Here is a 21,717-nt window from a genome sequence, read left to right as displayed (position 1 = left end):
CTGGGAAGAAGGAAGGGATGAGGAGAAAGTGTTTTAAGATTTGGTTTTATTTCTTATGGCCCTACTCTGATTTGATTTGGCAGTAGGTTAAATTCATTTTCCCCCAGTTGAATGTTTTGCCTGTGATGGTTATTGGCAAGTGATCCCTTCTTGTCCTTATCTCAACCCATGAAGCTTTTTGTTATATTTTCTCTCCCCTGTCCAGCTGAGGAGACTAACAGAGCAGCTCTGGTGGGTACCAGGCATCCAGCCAGGGTCAACCCACCATAGCCACATTAGTTTTCTTCTGCTATTATTGAAGTGAGCATAAGATGTCTTTCCTAAGATCTGAAAAGAGCTTTCAAATATATATAAGATGCATTCATTAACCCCCACCCACATAACATGAAAATAATTGCATAGCCATATTACTATTTTTATATAATTTTTCTTTAAGGCCCTTCAGCATACACTGTTCCTCCTTCCTGTCAGCTGAGGGTACACAACCAGCTAAAAATTTTGGTAATATCAGAGGTGAAATAAGGTTTAGGGTTGCATTAGTACTAATCACCTTAAAAGAAGGACAAAGGATCAGCAGAAAAGGGAAAAAGACAATTTACCCAGGAACAAAGATCCAAGTAAAACAAGTAACAGTGCAGTGCTATTGCTCTGTCCTTTGGCAGCTGAAAACAAAATCAGTCTACACAATAACCTTTCAAGCAGATACATGGCTTCTCCTAAAGGTTTCAAACCAGAGAGCTTCCACTGAAGGATATTATGATGAGTTGCGTCTTAATAAAAACTTCTGTATACTCAATTTTCCATGAAATTTATCCTCATATGGACCCTACTACTAGGCACTCGCTGCAGAATGACTTTTATTTCAGTCATATGTTGTACTTGCAAATAGCCTCCCTTCCCATTTATGACATCTGAGCTTCTTATTGCAAGCAACCCCTGCTGATCAGAAAAAAACATTTTTGTTGCAAAATTACATTTGTAATTTTACTTTTAAATAAATATAACAGAAGACCAAGATGTACTCACCCGTTTTGTTTATATCAAGCTCTGATAACTTTAAGGCTAGTTCACTAGAGTTTCCACCCGGAGAGGACACAAGTATGTCATGTAATGCATTTCTTCTACCAGTTCTTCCTGAAGCAATAAAGTCTGCATATGTAGATTCCACATCAGTCATTGCTAACAAATATCCACATAGCAGTACCTGGAACAAAGGAAAAAAAGAGACAAGAACTTCTACCACCAGAAAAACACCTGACATTATGGAATAGGAACAGAAAACTAAAGGGTTCTCATTGTGCAGTAGATTGGCTAACAGTAAGCAGCAAAAGATGCCCCAGCCTTAAAATTTGGAGAAATTGGAGAAGAAATAGAGTAGAAAGCAAAAAGTGTGTGGATTTTTATGCAACCTGTATTCAACAGTATTTTAAACAACTTCATTTTTCATATTTCATAATATGCGAGTGAGTACTTTATAAAAGCAATGACCTCAGCAATATAATTTCTTTATAGAGCTGTCTCTGCTTTTAATATTAGCTGAGAAGTAGGAGGTAGGTAGGGGGTGGAACAAAGTTCTTTTCTGCACTAAAAGCAGAGCGTAAGGAGTAATAAAGTACAAATCGATAATGCTTTTGCACGCAGAACACTGTTCTCATACACAGGCACAGCTTTGTGTATTTTCCTTTCTGTTAGTATGATTAGTTTTGGCATTGCATATAGACCTCTTCAGACTCAACTACGTTATTCTGGCGTGGTAGTTGCACCAAAGCAAATGAATGTATTACCATAACATCACTGAAATTAATGGAGACAGGCTAACAGAGCAAGCAGAACAGCTAAACTGTAATGCACAGGTTACAAAACAGGACTCTGTAAGCTACATACAAACTTGGAACTTATTTTCGCTATAAAAATATTTCTCATGTTTTATCGGAATAACATGACAACATGCGTTAATGTAAGATTTGCCAAAGATACAAGAAAAATCCTTTTTCAGCCTCAGTAAGAGAACTATTCGAATCCCTGCTGGAGTCTGCTATAGATCTAACCTGTTCAGGCATTTTTAAATTTTTCTTTATTTATAGAATTAGAACCAGAGACCAAGGGGTGGGGAGCCACTTTCTCTTGGTGTTCACATTACTTTTACTCTGGTTGAATTTGCACTCATCTAAGGCTTCCTGCAAAAATCTAGACTACCCTGCTTCAAATGTAGCTTCCCTCACATTTTGTGTTTGGATGAAGTCGAGAAATAAGGGAAACTTTTTCCTAGAGCACTACTCCAAATAAAAGAACCACTAGTGAAGCACAATACAAAACTAGCACCCCCACAGTTGCATGCTTCCTTTATTTCTAAGCAGTAATTGTGTGGTTTTGAATACTGCAGAGAGGACGTGGCCGTAAGGGCAGCATTGCAGAGCTGTATGCAGTGAGAGGCTTTAGCTATTATTACTGAAGTTTCACATTTGCATAGAATGTACAAATCTTTTTAATCAGTTCCTACTGCTATTGCTGGGCACTGAATAAGCTCCTGAAGTCATCAAAAACACTAACAGCAGCAAGAGATACAGGTTTCTCTAAGGAAAAAAAAAACAAAAATACAAACCAAAACTAATTTTTTTTATAAACACATTTTTATCTTGAAAACGGATGCATAAAAAGACAACAAGCAACCTCTCCCCACCCATACGCCTCTCAAATAACTTCACAAATCCTGTCCATTCTTCATCTTCATTCTAGTCCCCCCCCCCCAACTTCAATTAGCTGTATGAGGATGCAAATAATGATGTATCTGAGAAGCCAAGAAAAGGGTTCTACACCATATTTTATTTAGTCTAAACATAACTATACCAAGTATCATTGTATGACTGACAGACTTAAGTTCATTCCTATCAAGCTTTGGTGTCCCATGCCAAATACTGAATGGCTGACAGGATAATTCTACTCCTATGAACAACCACTATGAACCAGGAAATTGTTTAAATTCCTTCACACGAACCAGAAAACAACCTACAAAACCTAACAAATACCTACAGCATGGAAAGAGGTCAGCATCGACTGAAAGCCTGCCTGACACACACAAAATAGCATAGCGCTTCTCAATTAACAGATGCTTTCATGAGCATGACAGCATGTACATTTCTTCCATGAAGTGCCCTCTTCTTGAAACTCTGTAAGAATATTGAAGCAAATGAGGAATAAGAAGCCTACCATTTGTTCTTTGCCCAAGGTGAAACATCACAATGCCAACCATGTAGTAATGAAGCATACAGCTTGCAAAGGTGAAGGGAAAGAGCAAGGACAGTCATGATAAGGTAAGAAATATAAGCTTTTCAGACTTATCTAACCTGTTCACTAAAGAATAACATCCAGCAACATCAGAAAATAAAAGATTCTTAGTGAAAATTCCAAGAGTTACATTTGTTCATGCCTGTTATTGCAACTGGCCTGTAGAAAAGAAAGTGCAAAACCTCAAAAAAAAAAAAAAAAAAGCATTAGTGCAGTACCAGCCCAAAGTCATCATAGCTATCACACCTGTAAAGACATTAGTTCCTTCACAGCTCAGAAAAAAAAAATGCCAGAGAAGAATATTCTTTTGCTACTTTGCATGCTGCATATTAGCGCATCAGGAACCAAATAAGCAGAGAAGACTACGGCTGAGGTAGGACAAACTATAAGGCTGTGAGGCTGGCAAAGTAAGCAATGTTGTACTCTGTGAGCAACTCCCTGGACTATACAGGTTGCACTGCACAGAATACCCTTCTGTAAGATTACATCGTTCTTGAAACATTCCATAACACACGGAGAAAACGCCAGGGAAATCTCAAGCTTATTTAATTTTAGCTATGAAACAAGGAAAATGTGCTTGTGGAGAACTTTATTTTAAATCTTCATTTTCTATAGGCTAAATATGGCATTACTATAACAACAATCTGATCAAAAAAGAATGTTACCAAACATACATTTATTAACACTTCCAAGTCTTCCAGTCTGCGTCTTCTTCTAAATATCAAACACCATTCTATTTTGTATTGGCATTATCTTCAGACACTACTGCATAAATATGGAACTTCACTGATATCACCCAAGAGCTCCCCTTCCAATGTATGGCTCAGTGCCCAGCAGTCTGTACTTATCCACTGAACCAGTCATTAAGGCATTACCATTCACTCAAAAAACTTTTTTTTCCTTCAGTCTCTCTGGAAGGAATGGAATTCCCTAATAATCCCGTGAAACATAATTTGAATTGCTCAACTAATTCCATTAACAGATATGTTAAGAATTGGGGTCACAGTCAGCTTATTTAGTTATTTTCTAAGTTGCAAAACCAGTATATGTGCAAAACTCTGCTATATGGTATTCAGCTGAAACAAGAAAGCTGCAAACCTCACTGTTCCTGCCAACTGAACCAGCAAAGCAGTTCTGTGAGCATAAAGACCAATGAAACCTGCTGTTGGAGGACTGGATTCCTTGGTAACTGATCAGATACTATCCCCTTTTATGTCTCTCAGAGCTGTGCTTTGTCTTCCTCCCCCACATAGAGTCAACTTAGCCTGGTAGTGAGTAGAGTTTGCAATACAGGTCTGTGTATTTTCATATGGCATCTTTCCTTTCCTCAGGTTCTTAGTTTCATAACTACTAGAAATGTATGGGTATCAGACTTCCACCTCTTTTGCTTCCCAACTCCTTCCTCCCAAAGAAATCTGTGCTGAAAATTATTGGAAAGCATTTAAAGAATTATGAAGGATGAGTAAAGTAGGTAGGCATGGTTGCTATCTTAGATTTTAACCAGTGTAACAAGACATCTCTGAATTATTAATGAATATTCTGGATAACATACTGCTACACCTGCAAAAGGCCTACTTCTATATCTTATGCAAATGAACAGATTTTACAGGTAAGCATTATAAGGAGTAGAATTAATATCCAGAGAATGCAGAAGAAAAGAGGGATGACAAGAACCATATAATTTATTATGTACAGAACAAGTCAGTATTTGTGATTTCAGAAAGTTCCCAAAATGCTTCTTGATCTCCACAATTTAATTTCTGAGCTAAATTTCCTATTTCTATGCTATATATAACAAATCATAACCCCAAGTTTCTGAACTGTCAAATTTCTACAGCTGTTTTCCTCCTTCTATGTACTCCGGTCTTATTGAAAGTACTCTTAAAATAAACCCCTAAAAAGTTAGTGATGACTTCACAAATGAAAACCCAGTTTGACTGTGTTCCATAATCATTCAGTGAAGCCAGGCGTTATAGTGTCATTGTCCTCGTGAGTCTGGAAGTGGGAGTACAGAAGTTATGTTGGCATACCAGCATGAATTAAAAGTAAGTGCTGTTTAAGGGACTGTTTAGCCTGTTTAAGGGACTAGCTACTTAAAAGAAACCCAAACACCTTTAAAGTACCCTCATTAATCAGTATTTATCATTTTAAAAGGAAGACAGAATAAGAATGTGCCCTGGACATATGACTTGTCTATGGGATTCGGCTTATGTTGCTGGCACAGGAGAGCTGCCATTTTCTTGGTAACATGCAGTGTAAGACTAAGAGATGCTACCCCTCAGTATCTACTCCCCCTCTTCTCCATATATGCTTAATGGTGGCACTGAATACGGAATTTTTTAAAATAAAACTCTCCTAGGCTTTGGCTGCTAAACGTTGTATCACGATCAGCACATTATTTAAATATAATTACCCATATTCAGCTTTCATAAGGGAAGAAAAAAAAATAGAACTTGTCATTTAATAACATGTCTGTTTTAGAGGTGGTGTGTAATTATGCTTTTAAAATACACTTGGGTTCCAAGTGTAGCCCTGGCTTAGAGACAGGGCTCTTTCCAGTGAGGCAATAGCTCAGTTCCACAGCAGCCTGTTCCTAGATTCCTACCTCATGCATGCATAGTCTGCTATGTTGAAAGCAGAAACATAGGAACAATTTAACAAAGGGATATTTTTCCACAGGAAATGGTATCTGTTGTGCTTTACAACAGTACTGCTTTTGCACAGACACAGATAAGAAGAAAATAGCATTAACTCTTGAAAATCAATTAAAGGAAATGTAAATATCCATGCCAGCCAGTGAGCTGGACAGTATTTTAATCTGCACTTTGAAAATCCCTTATGTAGTTTTGTCTGCCTGATGTTTCTGAAGTGATCGCTTCTACAAAATAGTGATATAGAACAGGTTACTTACCTTTTTGACAGTTAATATTTCTGTGAATCTAGTACATGCAGTACTCCTAGTACTATTAAGATCTTAATGGAAATTAGTAGCCAATTCAACTGGTTAAAAAACCAAAACAGAACAAACAAAATGAGTATCTGAAATTTATTCTTTTTTAACTAGAAAAAAATTAAGAATCTGTTTTAAATTGCATTAAAAAAGCACTATGAAGTTGGATATCCTTCAGCTTATAGCCTGTACAAAGAGATCATTTGCTAAGACAGGTTTTCCTTCTGCATTATCTAAATTATATTTTACCTAAAGAGATCTACAGAACTAAAAGCCAAGTAGTTAAATTGTCACTGTGTCCTTGCTCAGGCAAATGCCATTATGCCCGTGCCCATGAGGATTTAGTTTCACATCTACAACTTAATTTCAGTTCACAAATTCAGTTTTACCTTCCACTATGGCGTAAAAACGGGCAGTGACGTAACACCAGTAAATAAAACAAACAAAAAAACCTAACCAACCAAAAAAAAAAAAAACAAACCCACCTAAAAAAAAAACCACCTAATCAATGAGGCAATACTACAGAAACTTTGGTTCTTTGGAAAGATACAGCACACAGGCAGTCATTCCCACTGATCAGTAGTGAGATTATTGGCAGTAATTATAAACACTAAGTGTTTTGATATTTTGAAATGAATACCAGGAGGAAACAAATCACAACATTTAAGTATCCAAATGGGCACTCTATGTTAGGCAATGGAAGAGAGTGAATTATCATCTACCATCTCTAGTCACTGCTCGACCTAAAAAGAATGGCAAACAAAATGTGCTTTCAAAGAGGCATCTATTGCTGTGTGACTTTTTTAGCTGCAGTAGGTGAACAGACCTCCTGGCTTCTGAAAGGAAGAAGGAAGTTAAAGTATTACTTTTCAGGATGCTCCAGTACTCTCTGTGAGCAACTAAATCCATTGCTATAGCACGTCATAACCATAATGATGGATTAGGCCCTCAAGCAAGATGGAAGCTATCAAGCTTCCCATGTGACACACAACTAGCAGTCCTGCAGAGCATTCCCACATCCCTCTAAGTTGTGGGGAGGTTGATGTCACAGGTTTCTGGAAAGACGAAGGCAGGTATGCAGCACTGCAGTTTATTTGTTTAGAAAGGTATGATGCTTTAACCCAAAGAGCAGGGTTTACACAATACTGAACAAGTACAATGTTTTGTTCAAAAGGGATGGTTTCAGCCTGTGGGGAAAGTCTGTCCACTGGGACCTCTATAAGGCAATCCAGCAGCACATCTCTTCAAGCAAAGAGATTTCAGAGAGGCAAGTCCGCAGAAGAGTATCAAGACACAAAATTTACCTCTTGACAGGAAAGAGGAATTCTCCCTCAACTGCTGGGTTACTGGAAAGGCCCAGTCTATTGAGGACTCACAACGGACCGACAGCTTAGGAATGCTTTATGCAAAGAGAAAAGACTTTCTGCAGAAATGTAAAGTAGATGTCTGCTTAGCATCAGGATGTCGAGAAAAGGCGAAGTTGTGTAGGCTTTGCTCATGAAGCATCTTTGTATCTTTCTAACCCTGCCCTTAATTCAGGATTCATGCTATAGGCAAGTTCATTCTCTCAGGAACTTCCATCAACAAGTACCAGCCTGCACAGTCAGCACTTTAAAGGTATTTATCAACACAATACTCATTAGAAAACATAGCTGAGTCTCTCATACCTATTCTTTATAGAACTAATGAGCACTATAGAGGCTATTTTTGTAACAATGTCTCCTCTATTCACTGCTACGTACACTACCATTTATATGGCTTAATGTGGGAAAAAAAAGAACAGATCACTAACAGCCATAAGTAACCTACAAGTGTTTTGGGCCAAACTGTTAGGAACCACTGTAATCCTTACAGACAACTTTTAGCTGAAAAAACCCTTACACATTTAGCCAACTTGTGACTGAAGGTCTGACAGCAAAACAGTTCCCTGAATTACTTGCAGACTAGTATGAGCCATGTAAACAATCAGTGGTACAAAGGCAATAATGTGGAAACCACTCAGATAGAGGGTTTTCTACCAAGCATATCTCCAATTTTTGACAGAAGATTAATGCTATGAAAGGGGGCACGAATGAGATTCACGCCTGTGTACACATACATAGGTAGTACCTGTAAGAGGTGATTCATCTGATCGACATTGAGCATTAATTATAGAATGAATGCAATGAGCACCTTCAATGTGCTTACCTCTTCCTACTGAACTGAAAAAAAAAACCAACCATCTAGAGGGTTGAGCAGAGATCTTTATTACACATGCATTAATTTAGGTGACAGCCTACTCCAGATGACCTAAAAGGATTCTGGTCCATTACATTCTTAAATTTAGCATATATAAAATACTTATCCACTCAAGATCTCTTCCCCACAATGTCTCTTCTCCCCCCTGCAGCTATACATCTTGGTAGGTATTGCTTTACTGGTACTAATGCTTTTGAGGTCAAAGGAAAAAAAAAAAACAAACAACAACAAAAAAAAAACAAACCAAACCAAACCAACAAAAACCAAGCCAAAAACCCCCAAACAAAAAAAGACTTCATTTTCATAAAAAGTGAAACAGGAAATGCACACAGACAGTACGCAGTACATTGCTGGGTACTTTCCAGTTAAATGGGAACAGCAGTGTATCTTAAGAAACAGTTCCACGGTGCAAGGCAACCCCCACTCATTTGTAAGCGCTGAAATACTCAGATGGACTATAGATTTTAAAAGCTAAACATCCCTAAGTAATTAATTTTAGTTGCTGCAATTCCTGACAGCGAACCATGAAACTAACATCAAGATTCACGATCTCTAGCTAGTTATAAGCCAAGAAATTTAGACCATTTCTTCCATATTAATATATGCCAAATCTGATAAAATACATAGCTTTGTTATGCTAGGGTAAGAACTAACGTGAGCCTTGTTCTTCATCATTTTAAAAAGCCAGTAAAGGTAATGGTTAGCAAGAAGGTATTAGCACTGCAAAGATTTATTCATGTATGTGCTGGGGTGGGGGAACATGACAGAATTCCAAAACCACAATAGGGTGTGAAGAATCAGACTTCATGTAGGGAGACATCATTCAAAAGGGTACTCTATCTGGAGCACAAGACCTGCAAAAAAAAAAAAACGGTGGGGATGGGGAGGAAGCAGTTAGAGAACTCAGAGTTCAGTTAGAGAAACCAGTTAAGCCTGTACTTCTAATGGGAGATACTGTCTACTGTAGTGGAACCCTCTAGCTGCTCTACCAAGAGGTACCCAGTGAGTTAGCAGGACCCAGGGACTTCACGCAGGGCCACTGATTTGAACAAGTTTGGCTCACTGAAAAGACATTTTATGGGAAAGATGGGAAAGCCTTAGGACATCTTACAATGTAAAGATTAAACCTGGTCACGTGCTTAACAATATTATATACTAATTCTTCATATGGCATCTTTGTATTTACTTGCTACAATTCTTCAGCGTTTCAGTACAATGTGTATTCTAGCTACCAAGTATTCAACATACCTAAATGCTCCACAATTTAGCTATCCTTAAACTGTTAGTATTTAAAAAAAAAACAACATCCAAGACCCCTTCCTCAAATCTTTAAGACACTTTATGTTACTAGACAGATGTGCCATTTGTTGTATTACATGGCTTTTCAGCAGTTTCTGGTGGAGTAACTTAAACTGTCTGCATGTGACTACCTTTTAAAAATCACGCAGTCATGACTCATCATGAAAGTACATCTCGCAGCATCCAGAACAGAAGAGCTTGAGATTATTACTGTTTCTTCTTTGGCAGTGGCAAAAGCAGTACTGGAAGGAAGGGATTTGCCTTTTTTTGGTAGCAAGATCACACACAACTGTATGCTACCAAGTACTAAATATTTGTTCCTATGTTTGCTTCGAATAATCAATTACCTCTTGCAAAACCAGAGCTGCTATAGTATAATATTCTTCTGTTAAAATTTCACACTTCACATGTAAGTTTGGAGTTTGCCAAGAATACACCCAATGACACAGCATTTTTCAGTACTTGCCAAGATGAATACCACTGGGCCAGACTGGAGTCAAATGAACATAAGACAAGCAGCTTTTTAATAATGTAAATATCTGAACCTCTTTGTGCCACAATATATTAATAAGTATTTAATTCAAGGTGTACTGGGTCAACTTCTTGGCTCATCAATAATATTTTTTTTTCTCCTGTGGCAGTCACTGGCAGTCATTTAACATGTCCTTTACCTTTGAATTAGTTTTTCCAGCCACCAGACATTCTGCCTTCTAATTACTATCTAGAAGCTTAAAAAAAAAAAAAAAAAAGCGTAGCACAATCTGGCTGACAGAATTTCAAGTTTTGTAACCTAAAAGCAGTTCAATTTATTACACCTCACACAATAAAATCACATTTCATATTGCATATGATTTTTTGTTAGTCTCAGCCTTACATTTTTCAAGGTTTCCATTATTTTTTGCATTCGGTTCCCATGTATACACTGACTACTTTAGAGTCTAAGGACTGCCTGGCTCTGTTGCTATGCAACAGCATAGCCTACTTACGGATTCCTGAAATAATTGTCTCAAATGGGCTTTTTTTAGACTTGTTTCCAGCAGGAATACTTTACTGTTTCTTTATAATAATATTATTACCACAATATTAGACAGTGGTCACCTGGGAAGTTTTGGTATCTACCTTAAGATGACAAAAAACGACACTGCTTGCAAAATCCAGAACGTAACTCCTGCATTAGCACAGGAGGAGTAAACATGTCTAATATTGCTGTAGATTTGCCAGATGTTCTGCAGGTATATGAGAGCTACATATTTATAAGGGGGGGGAAATATCTTTTTTACTGTTTATTTCAGTCAAGGGGAAGAAAGTTATCTTCTTAAGGTAGAATGTGCCACCAGTCAGAAAAAAAAAAAATAAACCCTCTTTAGATCGGGTCTATTATAAATTTAACCAGCTCAACATAAGGAACATATCCACAAATATTCCATGTTGCAATTCATTATAAAATAAGCTGATTTCAAAACTCTTTTAAGACAAGGTTGCGCATTTTTAAAATCACAGTACAGATAACATGAACCAGGGTTGCATTTGCTTTTTGAGGTTCCTTCATGCAGCCCTTGAGAAACTGTCTTGTGTAACATTCAATCTCTCCAGCCTCAAACAGCATTTTTCTTGTTACAGCCTTATAGTGTAACGGTGGACCAATGTGCTTGGTTTCCTTATTGCTGAATTCTTCAGGAATCCTTTCTGTAACAATATAGGGAGCAATATAAACATAGTGCTCTTATTAAAGCATCAATCAGCTCTAGGGGGTCAAATACCTTACTATGTACCAGGCTAAGGGATCAAACAAGGGAGATTTTAATGAAAGAAAATATTTTACCTCCTATTCTTCTCTTTAGCATGCTCAGTGGCAGTTCTGTCTATGGAGAGCTGTGTACCAGTCCAGAATTGAGGTAGAGAGAGGAAGGATGTTTCCCAGACACAGGGAAAACAGGAACCAGGTTTAAATTGAGGCCCTTCCAGAGGCAAGTCCACCTGCAGTCTTTTAAAGGAAGAGGAAGACAGCAGCATTTCCATAATGTTGGCAAGATTCTGTGTCTTAAAGATGACTTTTTCATAAACAGAATAGTTGTGGTAGGCACAGGTATGGGCTTCAAAACAAATCTCTACAGGTGCCGACAGGAAAAAGCCGTGGGTCGTAGTAGTAGGGGACTCTACACTGAAAGGGACAGAAGCACTCATCTGTCGGCCTGACCCCGTCTCAAGGGAGATGTGTTGCCTACCAGGGGCACGGATCAGGGATGCTGCAGCAAGGCTGCCTGCTCTAGTAAGTCCCACAGACTATTAGCCACTTCCGGTGATACATGTGGGTGCTAGGGATACAGACAGTACTAGCCTGGGGAACATAAAGAAAGACTACAGAGCCCTGGGGGAGGTGGTTAGGGGCTCTGGAGCTCAGGTGGTCTTTTCGTCAATTCTCCAGGAAACAGGGGAGGACCTAAAAAAACCTAGGAGGATTAGCCAGCTTAATAACTGGTTAAAAGGGTGGTGTCATAGTCAGGGGTTTGGGTGTCTTGACCATGGGACCCAAGCTTGTAGGCCAGGTCTAGTGGGGGCTGGTGGAGCTGGTCTGATAAAGAAGGGAAAGAGCAGTTTTGGTAGGAGGCTTGCTAGACTGGTCAAGGAGGCTTTAAACTAGATGTGTTGGGGGAGGGGGGCATCATTCCATCCCAACAGGCAGTTGCCAACACTTATAATAGATGCTCGGAGCAGTGTATATATATTCTGGCCACTCCAGCCAATGAGCCAGCTTCATGTGGAGTTCAGCTCAGATGCCTCTATACAAATGCCTGTAGCATGGGGAACAAACAAGAGGAATTAGAGATGCGTGCACGTGTACAGGGGTATGATATAACAGGCATCGCAGAATCATGGTGGGATGGCTCCTATGACTGGAGTGTTGGAATGGAAGGTTACAGGCTCTTTAGGAAAGACAGGCCTGGCAGGGGGGGAGGGGGAGTTGCCCTTTATGTTAGGGATAGGCTGGAGAGTATGGAACTCTGTCTGGGGACAGGTGAGCAGTCCACAGAGAGTTTGTGAGTCAGGGTTAAAGGGAAAACAGACATTACTGTGGGGATCTATTACAGACCGCCTGATCAAGGAGAAGCTGTGGATGAAGCACTCTACGGACAGATAGGAAAAGCCTCATGCTCGCAGGCCCTTGTTCTCATGGGTGACTTCAACCACCCTGACATCTGCTGGAAGGACGGTACGGCCAAGCACAAGCAATCCAGGAGGTTCCTCGATTGTGTGGAAGACAACTTCCTTCTGCAAGTAATAGAGGAGCCGACAAGGAGAGGTGCCATGCTTGACCTCATGCTCACCAACAGGGAAGGGCTGGTTGGAAATGTCCATGCGTCCTGATGCGATCCATCCGCAGGTCCTGAAGGAGCTGGGAAATGAAGTTGCGAAGCCGCTGGCCATCATATTTGAGAAATCATGGCAGTCAGGTGAAGTTCCTGACGACTGGAAAAAGGGAAATATAGCCCCCATTTTCAAGAAAGGGAAAATGGACGACCCAGGGAACTACAAACCGGCCAGTCTCACCTCTGAGCCTGACAAAGTCTTGGAGCAGATTCTCCTGGAAGACATGCTAAGGCACATGAAAATTAACAAGGTGCTTGGTGACAGCCAGCATGGCTTCCCTAAGGGGAAATCCTCTGCCTGATCAATTTGGTGGCCTTCTATGAAAGGGCTACAGAACTGATGGACAGGGGTAGAGCAGCTGATGCCATCTACCTGGACTTGTGTAAAACATTCGACACTGTCCCACAGGACATCCTTGTCTCTAAATTGGAGAGACATCAATTTGATGGATGGACCACTCAGTGGATAAAGAACTGGCTGGATGGCTGCACACACAGAGTTGTGGTCAATGGCTCTTTGTCCGGCTAAAGACCAGTAACGAGTGGTGTCTCTCAGGGATGGGTGTTGGGAACAGTCTTGTTTAACATCTTTGTTGCTGACATGGACAGTGGGATTGAGTGTGCCCTCAGCAAGTTTGCTGATGACACCAAGCTGTGTGGTTCAGCTGATATGCTGGAGGGAAGGAATGCCATCCAGAGGGACCTTGACACACTTGTGAGGCAGGCTGATGCCAACCTCATGGAGTTTAACCATGACAAGTGCAAGGTCCTACGCCTGGGTGGGAGCAATCCCAGGCACAGCTACAGGTTGGGCAGAGAAGAGATTCAGGGCAGCCCTGCCTAGAAGGACTTGGGGGTGCTGGTCGATGAGAAAATGAACATGAGCTGGCAGTGTGCACCTGCAGCCCAGAAAGCCAACCGTACCCTGGGCTGCATCAAAAGGAGCGTGACCAGCAGGTTGAAGGAGGTGATCTTGCCCTTGTGAGACCTCACCTGGAGTATTGTGTTCAGTTCTGGTGTCCTCAACATAAAAAGGACATGGAACTGTTGGAACAAGTCCAGAGAGGCCCACGAGGATGATCAGGGGACTGGAGCACCTCCCGTATGAAGACGGGCTGAGAAAGTTGGGGCTGTTCAGCCTGGAGAAGAGAAGGCTGCGTGGAGATCTCTTAGCAGCCTTCCAGTATCTGAAGGGAGCTTATAGGGATGCTGGGGAGGGACTCTTTATTAGAGACTGTAGTGACAGGACAAGGGGTAATGGGCTCAAACTTAAACAGGGGAAGTTTAGATTGGATATAAGGAGGAAATTCTTTCCTGTTAGGGTGGTGATGCACTGGAATGGGTTGCCCAGGGTGGTTGTGAATGCTCCATCCCTGGCAGCGTTCAAGGCCAGGCTGGACGAAGCCTTGGGTGAGATGGTTTAGTGTGAGGTGTCCCTGCCCATGGCAGGGGGGCTGGAACTAGATGATCTTAAAGTTCTTTCCAACCCTAACTATTCTATGATTCTAAATACATGAAGTGGTCTAAAGGGGCAGTTTTCCATATGCATATGTGTAGCCACATGCACGTATAGTAGCCAAGCTGCCCAAGAATATGATTCAGCATGGTTTAGTGAGTGTTACTTTCCCAGAATCAGGCATTTCAAGTCTCTGTTCTTTAAAACCACATAAAAAGTACAGCTCAAACTCAAATCGGTATCAATAGTGTTTTGAAAGCAAAGAGGTCAAGACCTAAAGGAGATCCTTCCAAACAGTGCTGCTCTGCACAGTATGTCAACAGCCTGAAACCTGAAAATGTTGCACGATCTGCTGGAGAAGATAAAAGCATTAATGAGGAAATCTTAAATAATGGGAAAAATCCTTTAGTATGTTCAGTTTGCATTTTACACCTTGTAAGACTTGAAAGACAGGTCAAATATTTTCTAACATAAAAACATGAGAAGAAATCCTCACGTTTGCCACGTTAAGACTGAAAAGGAGAACCTTATCTCTTTTGCATGTCCATGTTTAAAAAAAGTATCTAATTAAGCAAAGAGGAATAAAGCAAAACCAACAACCCTTGTTCCTAATAATCCTTTGGGACATAGGATCATTTTGAACACTTTGGACTGTAAAACCTGCACTTCAGAGAGCTGTCCCTAATACCAACAAGTTTCTATGTCCTGAAATTACAGGATGGTTTGCACATACTAATATTTAATTAGCAATTTTGCTACTTTACACAATTTATCCCTGACACACAGATCTAAATGCATTTCTAGATGTACTCTAGGTTGCCCTGCTCTTGCAGGTGGGTTGGACTAGATGATCTTTTGAGGTCCCTTCCAACCCTTGGGATTCTGTGATTCTGTGAAACCCAGGTTTCCATATCATAAATATGATACTCAACAACCAAGGAAGATACAAACTCTGCAAACCACAACTACTTAATCAGAGCTAGTTGTAGCTCTGAATCTGAGGGTCAAATATTACTTTTGATCTTGATTTCAAGCCAAACTGAAGCTCAAATACTTAGTTCTTATCCTTCTAATGTCCTAGCTCTTCATCTAAAAGAAGAAATTATTTTCTAGATATGAGCATAAACACACAGGTAATAGCAGAAGCTGAACAATGCACAGAAACCCTTACTACTGCACAATTAATTCCTGAATTAATGTTGTTAAAACTACATGAGTACTTCCATACTTGAGAGCTTACCTGACCCTTCAGAGGCTACATAAAGCACAGAATCTCTTTTTTTTTTCCTACCTGCTGGTGTATTGTGGATAATGAAAGGAAGTACCAGCTGTCTGCTTACAGAAAGAATGCATCTGTGGGCAGACTATGTCCTGAGACTTCCAATTCTAAAATCCTGGCAAAGGTACAAACCCCTCAAGAATACAAACCACCCACAAGAACGAGTCTTCTGGATACCATTTTTTTTTCCCACAAGAGGCACACTGTAGGTATAACCTCAAAGCGGAGGAAGGTATCTATATGAAAGGTGTTGCTCTAAATTTAAAGCAACAGAAAAAAACACACATGCATCTTGGTCACTACAAAAGTGCCTTGTACAAGTAGAAAAATAAACTTTAGAGATTAAGGAGAAGAATTAAGTAATAGAGAACCAATGAAAAGGAGACAGATATATAGGCAAATCATGATAAGAAAGTGCATAGAAACCTGGCTGCCAGATGCCCACCCAGCTGTGCTCTCCTTCCCCCTCAGTAAGGGAGGGGGAGAAAACAAGGTGAAAGTAGGTTGATATGGAGACAGGGAGATCCGTTACCACTGGCAAAATTGGCTTCAGGAAAATTCATTTACTGCCAATTAAATTATGCTTGGATAGTGAGAAACAAATTGTTTCAAATCCCGCCCCTCCCCCTCACCTTTTTTTTTCCAGGCTCAGCTTCACTCCTTCAGTTCCCAGCTACTGTACTTCCAACACCACACAGGAGCCCAAGGGGACGGGAAGGTGCAATCAGGTCAGTCCATAAGAGCTCCTCTCTGCTACACCTTCCTCCTCACACTTTGGTCTTTTCCACAGCCTTTTCCCACAGGTTGCAGCATGGGCTCCCTAAGCTGCAGCTCTTTTAGGAACTATCAGGCAACTCCAGTGTGGCACATACTGGCAGGCAAATACCTGCTCCACTATAGTCTCCTCCACAGGCAATCTCTTTTCCAGTGCCTAGAGCACCACCTCCTCTTTCTTCCTCCTCCTTCAACCTTTGTGTTCCCTCTGCTGTTACCCACTCTTTTCTTCCTCTTCTACTTGTGTGGCTGCTTTCTCTTCCTCCTCCTCCTCCTCCCCTTCCCCCTTTCTTAAAGATATTTTCCCAGAGGCACCACCATCCTGACTGAGGGGCTTGGCTTACCCTGCAGTAGGGCTGTGGAGCCAACTAGAACTGGCTGTGCCCAACATGGGGCAGCCCCGGCACCTCCACACAGAGGCCAACCTGCACCCACTTCACTTCCAACATCTGGACACCAATATCCAGTATAATGACCAATAAAATTCATATTTATCCAAGATACTAATTGGATATAAATGACCCCAAGTGTAATTCTGAGTGTCTCCCTTAAGTTTCAGTACTTGCTGAAATGGCCCTTCTGTTACTTTCTTTCACTAAAGACTGGAAAATCAGTCACATAACGATCTCATCCATCACACATCCCCAATACTCACAGCTGATATGAAGCTGTCTCTTTCCAGCCAAAGGCTATGTGCAAGTACATTAATACCACGAGAAAGAGAGATAATAAGGCACTATTCTCTACTCACCAACTTACCATCACAGACCAAGAAAATCTCAGCACTATCCAAGATCATGATCGCTGTAAACATGACTTCTACAGGCACCATAAGCCACGTGTTTCCCCCCCACCCCAAGACAGACGCTCTTGTTTTAGATGAGTGGGCAAGGAATCTTTTCTCTGTTATTTTAAATACCTTAAACATGAAATTAGCTTTGACATTTTTAGGTTTCTGTAGCAAGGTAGGTAGAGGAGGAGTATATAGCAGCTTTTCAAGCCCATAGGCTACTTTAAAGAAAGTGTTCACTATAGAAAAAAAAAATAAATCGCAAGTTTTTTTTCAAGATCACACCACAGTATTCAGTGGAATTAATGTCTCTTGGAAGAGCAAGAAGTGCCAAGGATGCAAGCACACTGCAAGAGGTAACATCTCTGCTTGTGGGTTTACTCCCAAGAATCCACAAGAACAACTGGTGAAGACACTTGCCCATATGCAAGTAACACACCAAGTTTAGGTGAATGAACACAGTATGTAAACACTCATATTTTCACTTTCAGGTGACATGAGATACTACAAAGGGCTTCATGCTTCAGGAATTAGTAAGAACCAACCTTCTAAAAAGTATCTTGGGATGAAGAGTGAAAGAAACCAGCAAGCACAAGCCTCTTATCCCTTCTTGTTTAAGGTCATGTTGAAATATGGGACCCCACTCATGAAATCTGAAGATATAGTACAAACTTCAAGACCAGGAAAAAAAAAGTGTGTTTTTTGATAAAAACACACTTTTATTTCAGCAAAGTCGGAAGTTCACCCATACTGTAAAAAACAAAGGGTAAAAAAAACAAAAAAGATGTGAGAGGGAGGAGACAAAGACTTTTTTGTTTCTACTAGTAAGCAATTAATGCCCGCATTTTCTAACATGACTATTAACACTGAATTAAACATGTACATCATAGGCAACCTTTAGGTAAGTAGGTTTTAACTTTTAGTGTAATATCTTTGAAATTTGTCATCTCAGGCACCGAAAATGATCTTTTCAAGCCTTCCTTTGAATGAAATACTACATTGCTACTGCATACCTTATACCTACATCCTCCTCACAAACAGCACCAGTATTTTTCAAACGTCTAGTACTCATACATGCATAACAGATAACATTCCATATTTACTTTCATTATAGACTCCATGGAAATCAGAGCTGAACTAAAAGACAAGATTCAAGCTTCATTTCAGAAAAGACAAGCTTCAGAGAAGACAAGCTTCATTTCAGAAAAGCTTTTCAGCACAGTCCGAGTGAAATAACATCCAGATGAGAGAGATCTTAACCATAACCTGGCTCAGCCTCAGTGTCTGTTTTAAATCTTTCTAAAATGCTCCACCTCCCTCTAAGCAGTTTGCTTGTTAACCCTCTGCTAGCAAAATCTTTAAATACGATTTTCAGAATCAAGCAATATTTTCCCCTTTCATATTTTGCTACTCTTTTCACTCCCCCTCCTACAGGAATTATTCCAATATCAAATATTAAAACAAGTCAAAATTTTAACTATTTCATTCTATGTTGTGGAAGGATGTTAACGCTATTCCAGCCAAACCCAGGACATTCTATTATTAATTATTAAATATAAACTTTTAAAAAGTTTTAAGCTGCAAAACAGAAAGGAAAAATAAAGAGTAAGTCAGGAATCAGAAAGCTAATTGAAATAGAAAACTATCTGCCCATAGCTGACCTTTGGATGAAGACTCACACAGCTGGGCCCCGCATCCGTGTGTGAAGCATTGCTAAATCCACGTATTGACATGCATCCCCTCCTTTTCACAAAACTACTTTGCATGACGTCATTACTGGAATAACACATTTGCATCCAAAGTGATCTACCTGTGCCAAGATTTTTTAAGGGAAATCAGTACAAATCTTCTAGACACTTGACTTGTCTGCCAACTGAGGCAAACTTATCTGTAAAGTCAACAGGAATGTCACTATTTGCCTGAAACACGCATTACATAACATGTGATGATTCTTAGAAACATTAATTTTAAGTAAACCATAGTCCTGTTTGGCATATCTCGGTACACCATTTAAGGTACTACCAATGCTAATGAGTTCAATAAAGACAAACTTAATCACATTTTCCCCACAAAAAAACACAAAAAAAACCTCCACCAAAAACAAAACCAAAAGCACAAATCACACCACAACACACACACAAAACCAAACAAACAAAAAAACCCAACAATTTTGTTTTCCTAAAACAAATACAATTTCACTGCAGAGGACATGTTCAGATTCTAGGAGTCTGGCAATAAAAAGATATTATTTGAAAGCAGGATTAAAACAAAGAGTTGCACTATCCTCATGACAAAAACAGCAGCACAGAAATAGGCAGACACCGTACTCAACTTAGGAGTATAAACAGAAATAAAGGGATTTTTAAAAACAGACAAATAAATAAAATCCTCACTCCCAGAAGAAACAACCACACCTCTCCCGTTCACATACACCACCAAAAAAATGCTTATTACTCAGTGAAGCTTACTTGAAACATCTTCAGTCAACTTTCCAGTTAAATGAAGCTTGAAGAAAAAAAACCAAACAAACCAAAAAACTCAAAACCACCAACAAAAAGACCACCACACAAAAAGCCTTCCCAGATAAGCTAAACAAAACCACTACCTCTAATCTGATTAAACACAGATGGTGATTACATTGCCAACAAAGGCAAACTGTTTTGCTCTGATGATTAAGTATGTAATCAAAACTCCAGAGCTCAAATGTTACCACATGAATTTTTTAAGAAGCTACATAGTCTTATGTCTTTGAGATGTTATAACAGTATCAATCAACTATTCCAGACCATTTTTGCTCTGTTAAGCTTCATATTAGGTTTTTTTATTCTTCATCCTTGAGTTAGTATGTACCTAGCAGTCCAAATTGCTGCAATGGCACACTGCTGCCTCATTCAGTTTAGGATCAGAGTCCTAGTTACCAGATCATGAACAGTCTTAGGTGAGGGACAGATGGCATGCATGTAGAAAGGGTCTGGCCAGCAGTTCTAGATGCTTATAGTTTTCAGTAAAATAGAAAAGATTATAGTTTTAAATTCAGTCTCCTAAAAGGTACACGTAGTTCCCAGGTATCTTCTTGGCTTAAGAGCCCAGTCTCATTAAAAGCACTGTAGAAGTGAAGCCCATTGGTTAACAGAAATATTGTTTAAATCATGATTCGCAAGTTTAAAAAAATCTGTCACCACCACCATTTCATTTGTGAAATTCAGCCCTCAACTTAGACAACTGAGTGTTGACAAGATGATTCCTTGGCATTAGTTTGGCCTACTCTAGACTTGGCTTGTCCCTGATATATAAGTAACTACATATTTTCCTTTTAATCATACATCTGCATAGAGTTTATAAAATCAGATTTTAGGTCTTGATGAAGGATAACAGCCCATGTTTAGAATAAAATTGATATTCCTTTGTATCCTGCTGCGATTCAAAACATAATTACAGGCCAAAGCCACTAATCTACAGATTAATCTACAACATAAATCCTCAAAGGATGAGAGTTCTGACTCGTTACAAAGCAATCTGTCCTCTCAGCTTGTGGTCTCAGGTAGACTACATAGATACCTGCTTACAGGTCTAAAACATAGGCAGACTGCATGCATGAAGCAGGCACTGAAAGAGATCAAGACAGCATGTTTTAAATTACAGTCCGTATAATTATGCACAGTAAAGGCCACCTTCTCTTCTGGAGAAAGACCTGTTAATTACTTTGCTGTCTGCCTTCTGCTGCCATTTCCTGTCCTGAAGGACAAGCTGCCATTTACCTCTTTCCCTTCTCCCTGCACAGACTTCAGAATCTATTTCACCTCTGGGACATGGGACCTGTACCTACTTCTCCCCGCCTTGATACCAATATTCAATTAGTAACATATCCTTTGACAATTTTTACGCCCAAACCACTGCTACAGATTGATTAACCATCAAAATTCGATTAATTAAGGTTGCAGAAAGAAGTATAATCTGATATAAAATTAAAGCAACGAGTCCTCAAGATACCAGCTTTAATTAACTTTACTGGAAAATGTTCACTGGTTGAATTCTCATCAGATTCTAACCATACAGTCAAAATATTTAATTTCTCAAGAGAAAAAGATTTGCGTATTTAACCCCTGAATCTGCAAGAATACACACTCATTGGCCTTCAAATTGATAATCACTGAAAGAGAAACACTGCTATGTATTTTGCTACTAACACATACACATATTCTATCTAATAAAATCTTACATGTACATCTTATCTACAAGCTGGGTAGCATGTCACAGGAGGCAGAACGATGATCTCCA

At 39.7% G+C, this 21,717-nt stretch overlaps 1 protein-coding gene across 2 annotated transcripts in view; it reads right to left on the bottom strand.

Annotated features, from left to right (window-relative positions):
• The window catches only part of PKIA (cAMP-dependent protein kinase inhibitor alpha), a 44,531-nt gene that overhangs the window by 7,286 nt on the left and 15,528 nt on the right, over window positions 1-21,717 (bottom strand). The window contains exons 1-2 of one of the 2 annotated variants that reach the window (XM_057426261.1): window positions 3,345-3,426; window positions 1,027-1,204 (exon numbers count right to left, since the gene is read on the bottom strand). In XM_057426261.1, coding sequence (XP_057282244.1) covers window positions 1,027-1,204; window positions 3,345-3,365 — 199 coding nt within the window. In that variant the 5' untranslated portion in view covers window positions 3,366-3,426. Of the gene's footprint in view, window positions 1-1,026; window positions 1,205-3,344; window positions 3,427-21,717 lie in introns of those variants that run through there. The other variant, XM_057426262.1, reaches the window with a different exon arrangement.

Source organism: Pezoporus wallicus, unplaced genomic scaffold (assembly GCF_028554395.1).
Source record: "Pezoporus wallicus isolate ANWC-B61680 ecotype Strahan unplaced genomic scaffold, APGP_CSIRO_Pwel_v1 contig_4131, whole genome shotgun sequence".
NCBI lineage: Eukaryota > Metazoa > Chordata > Aves > Psittaciformes > Psittacidae > Pezoporus > Pezoporus wallicus.
Note: the sequence above shows the minus strand (reverse complement) of the source record. Positions and strands in the feature narration are given on the sequence as shown.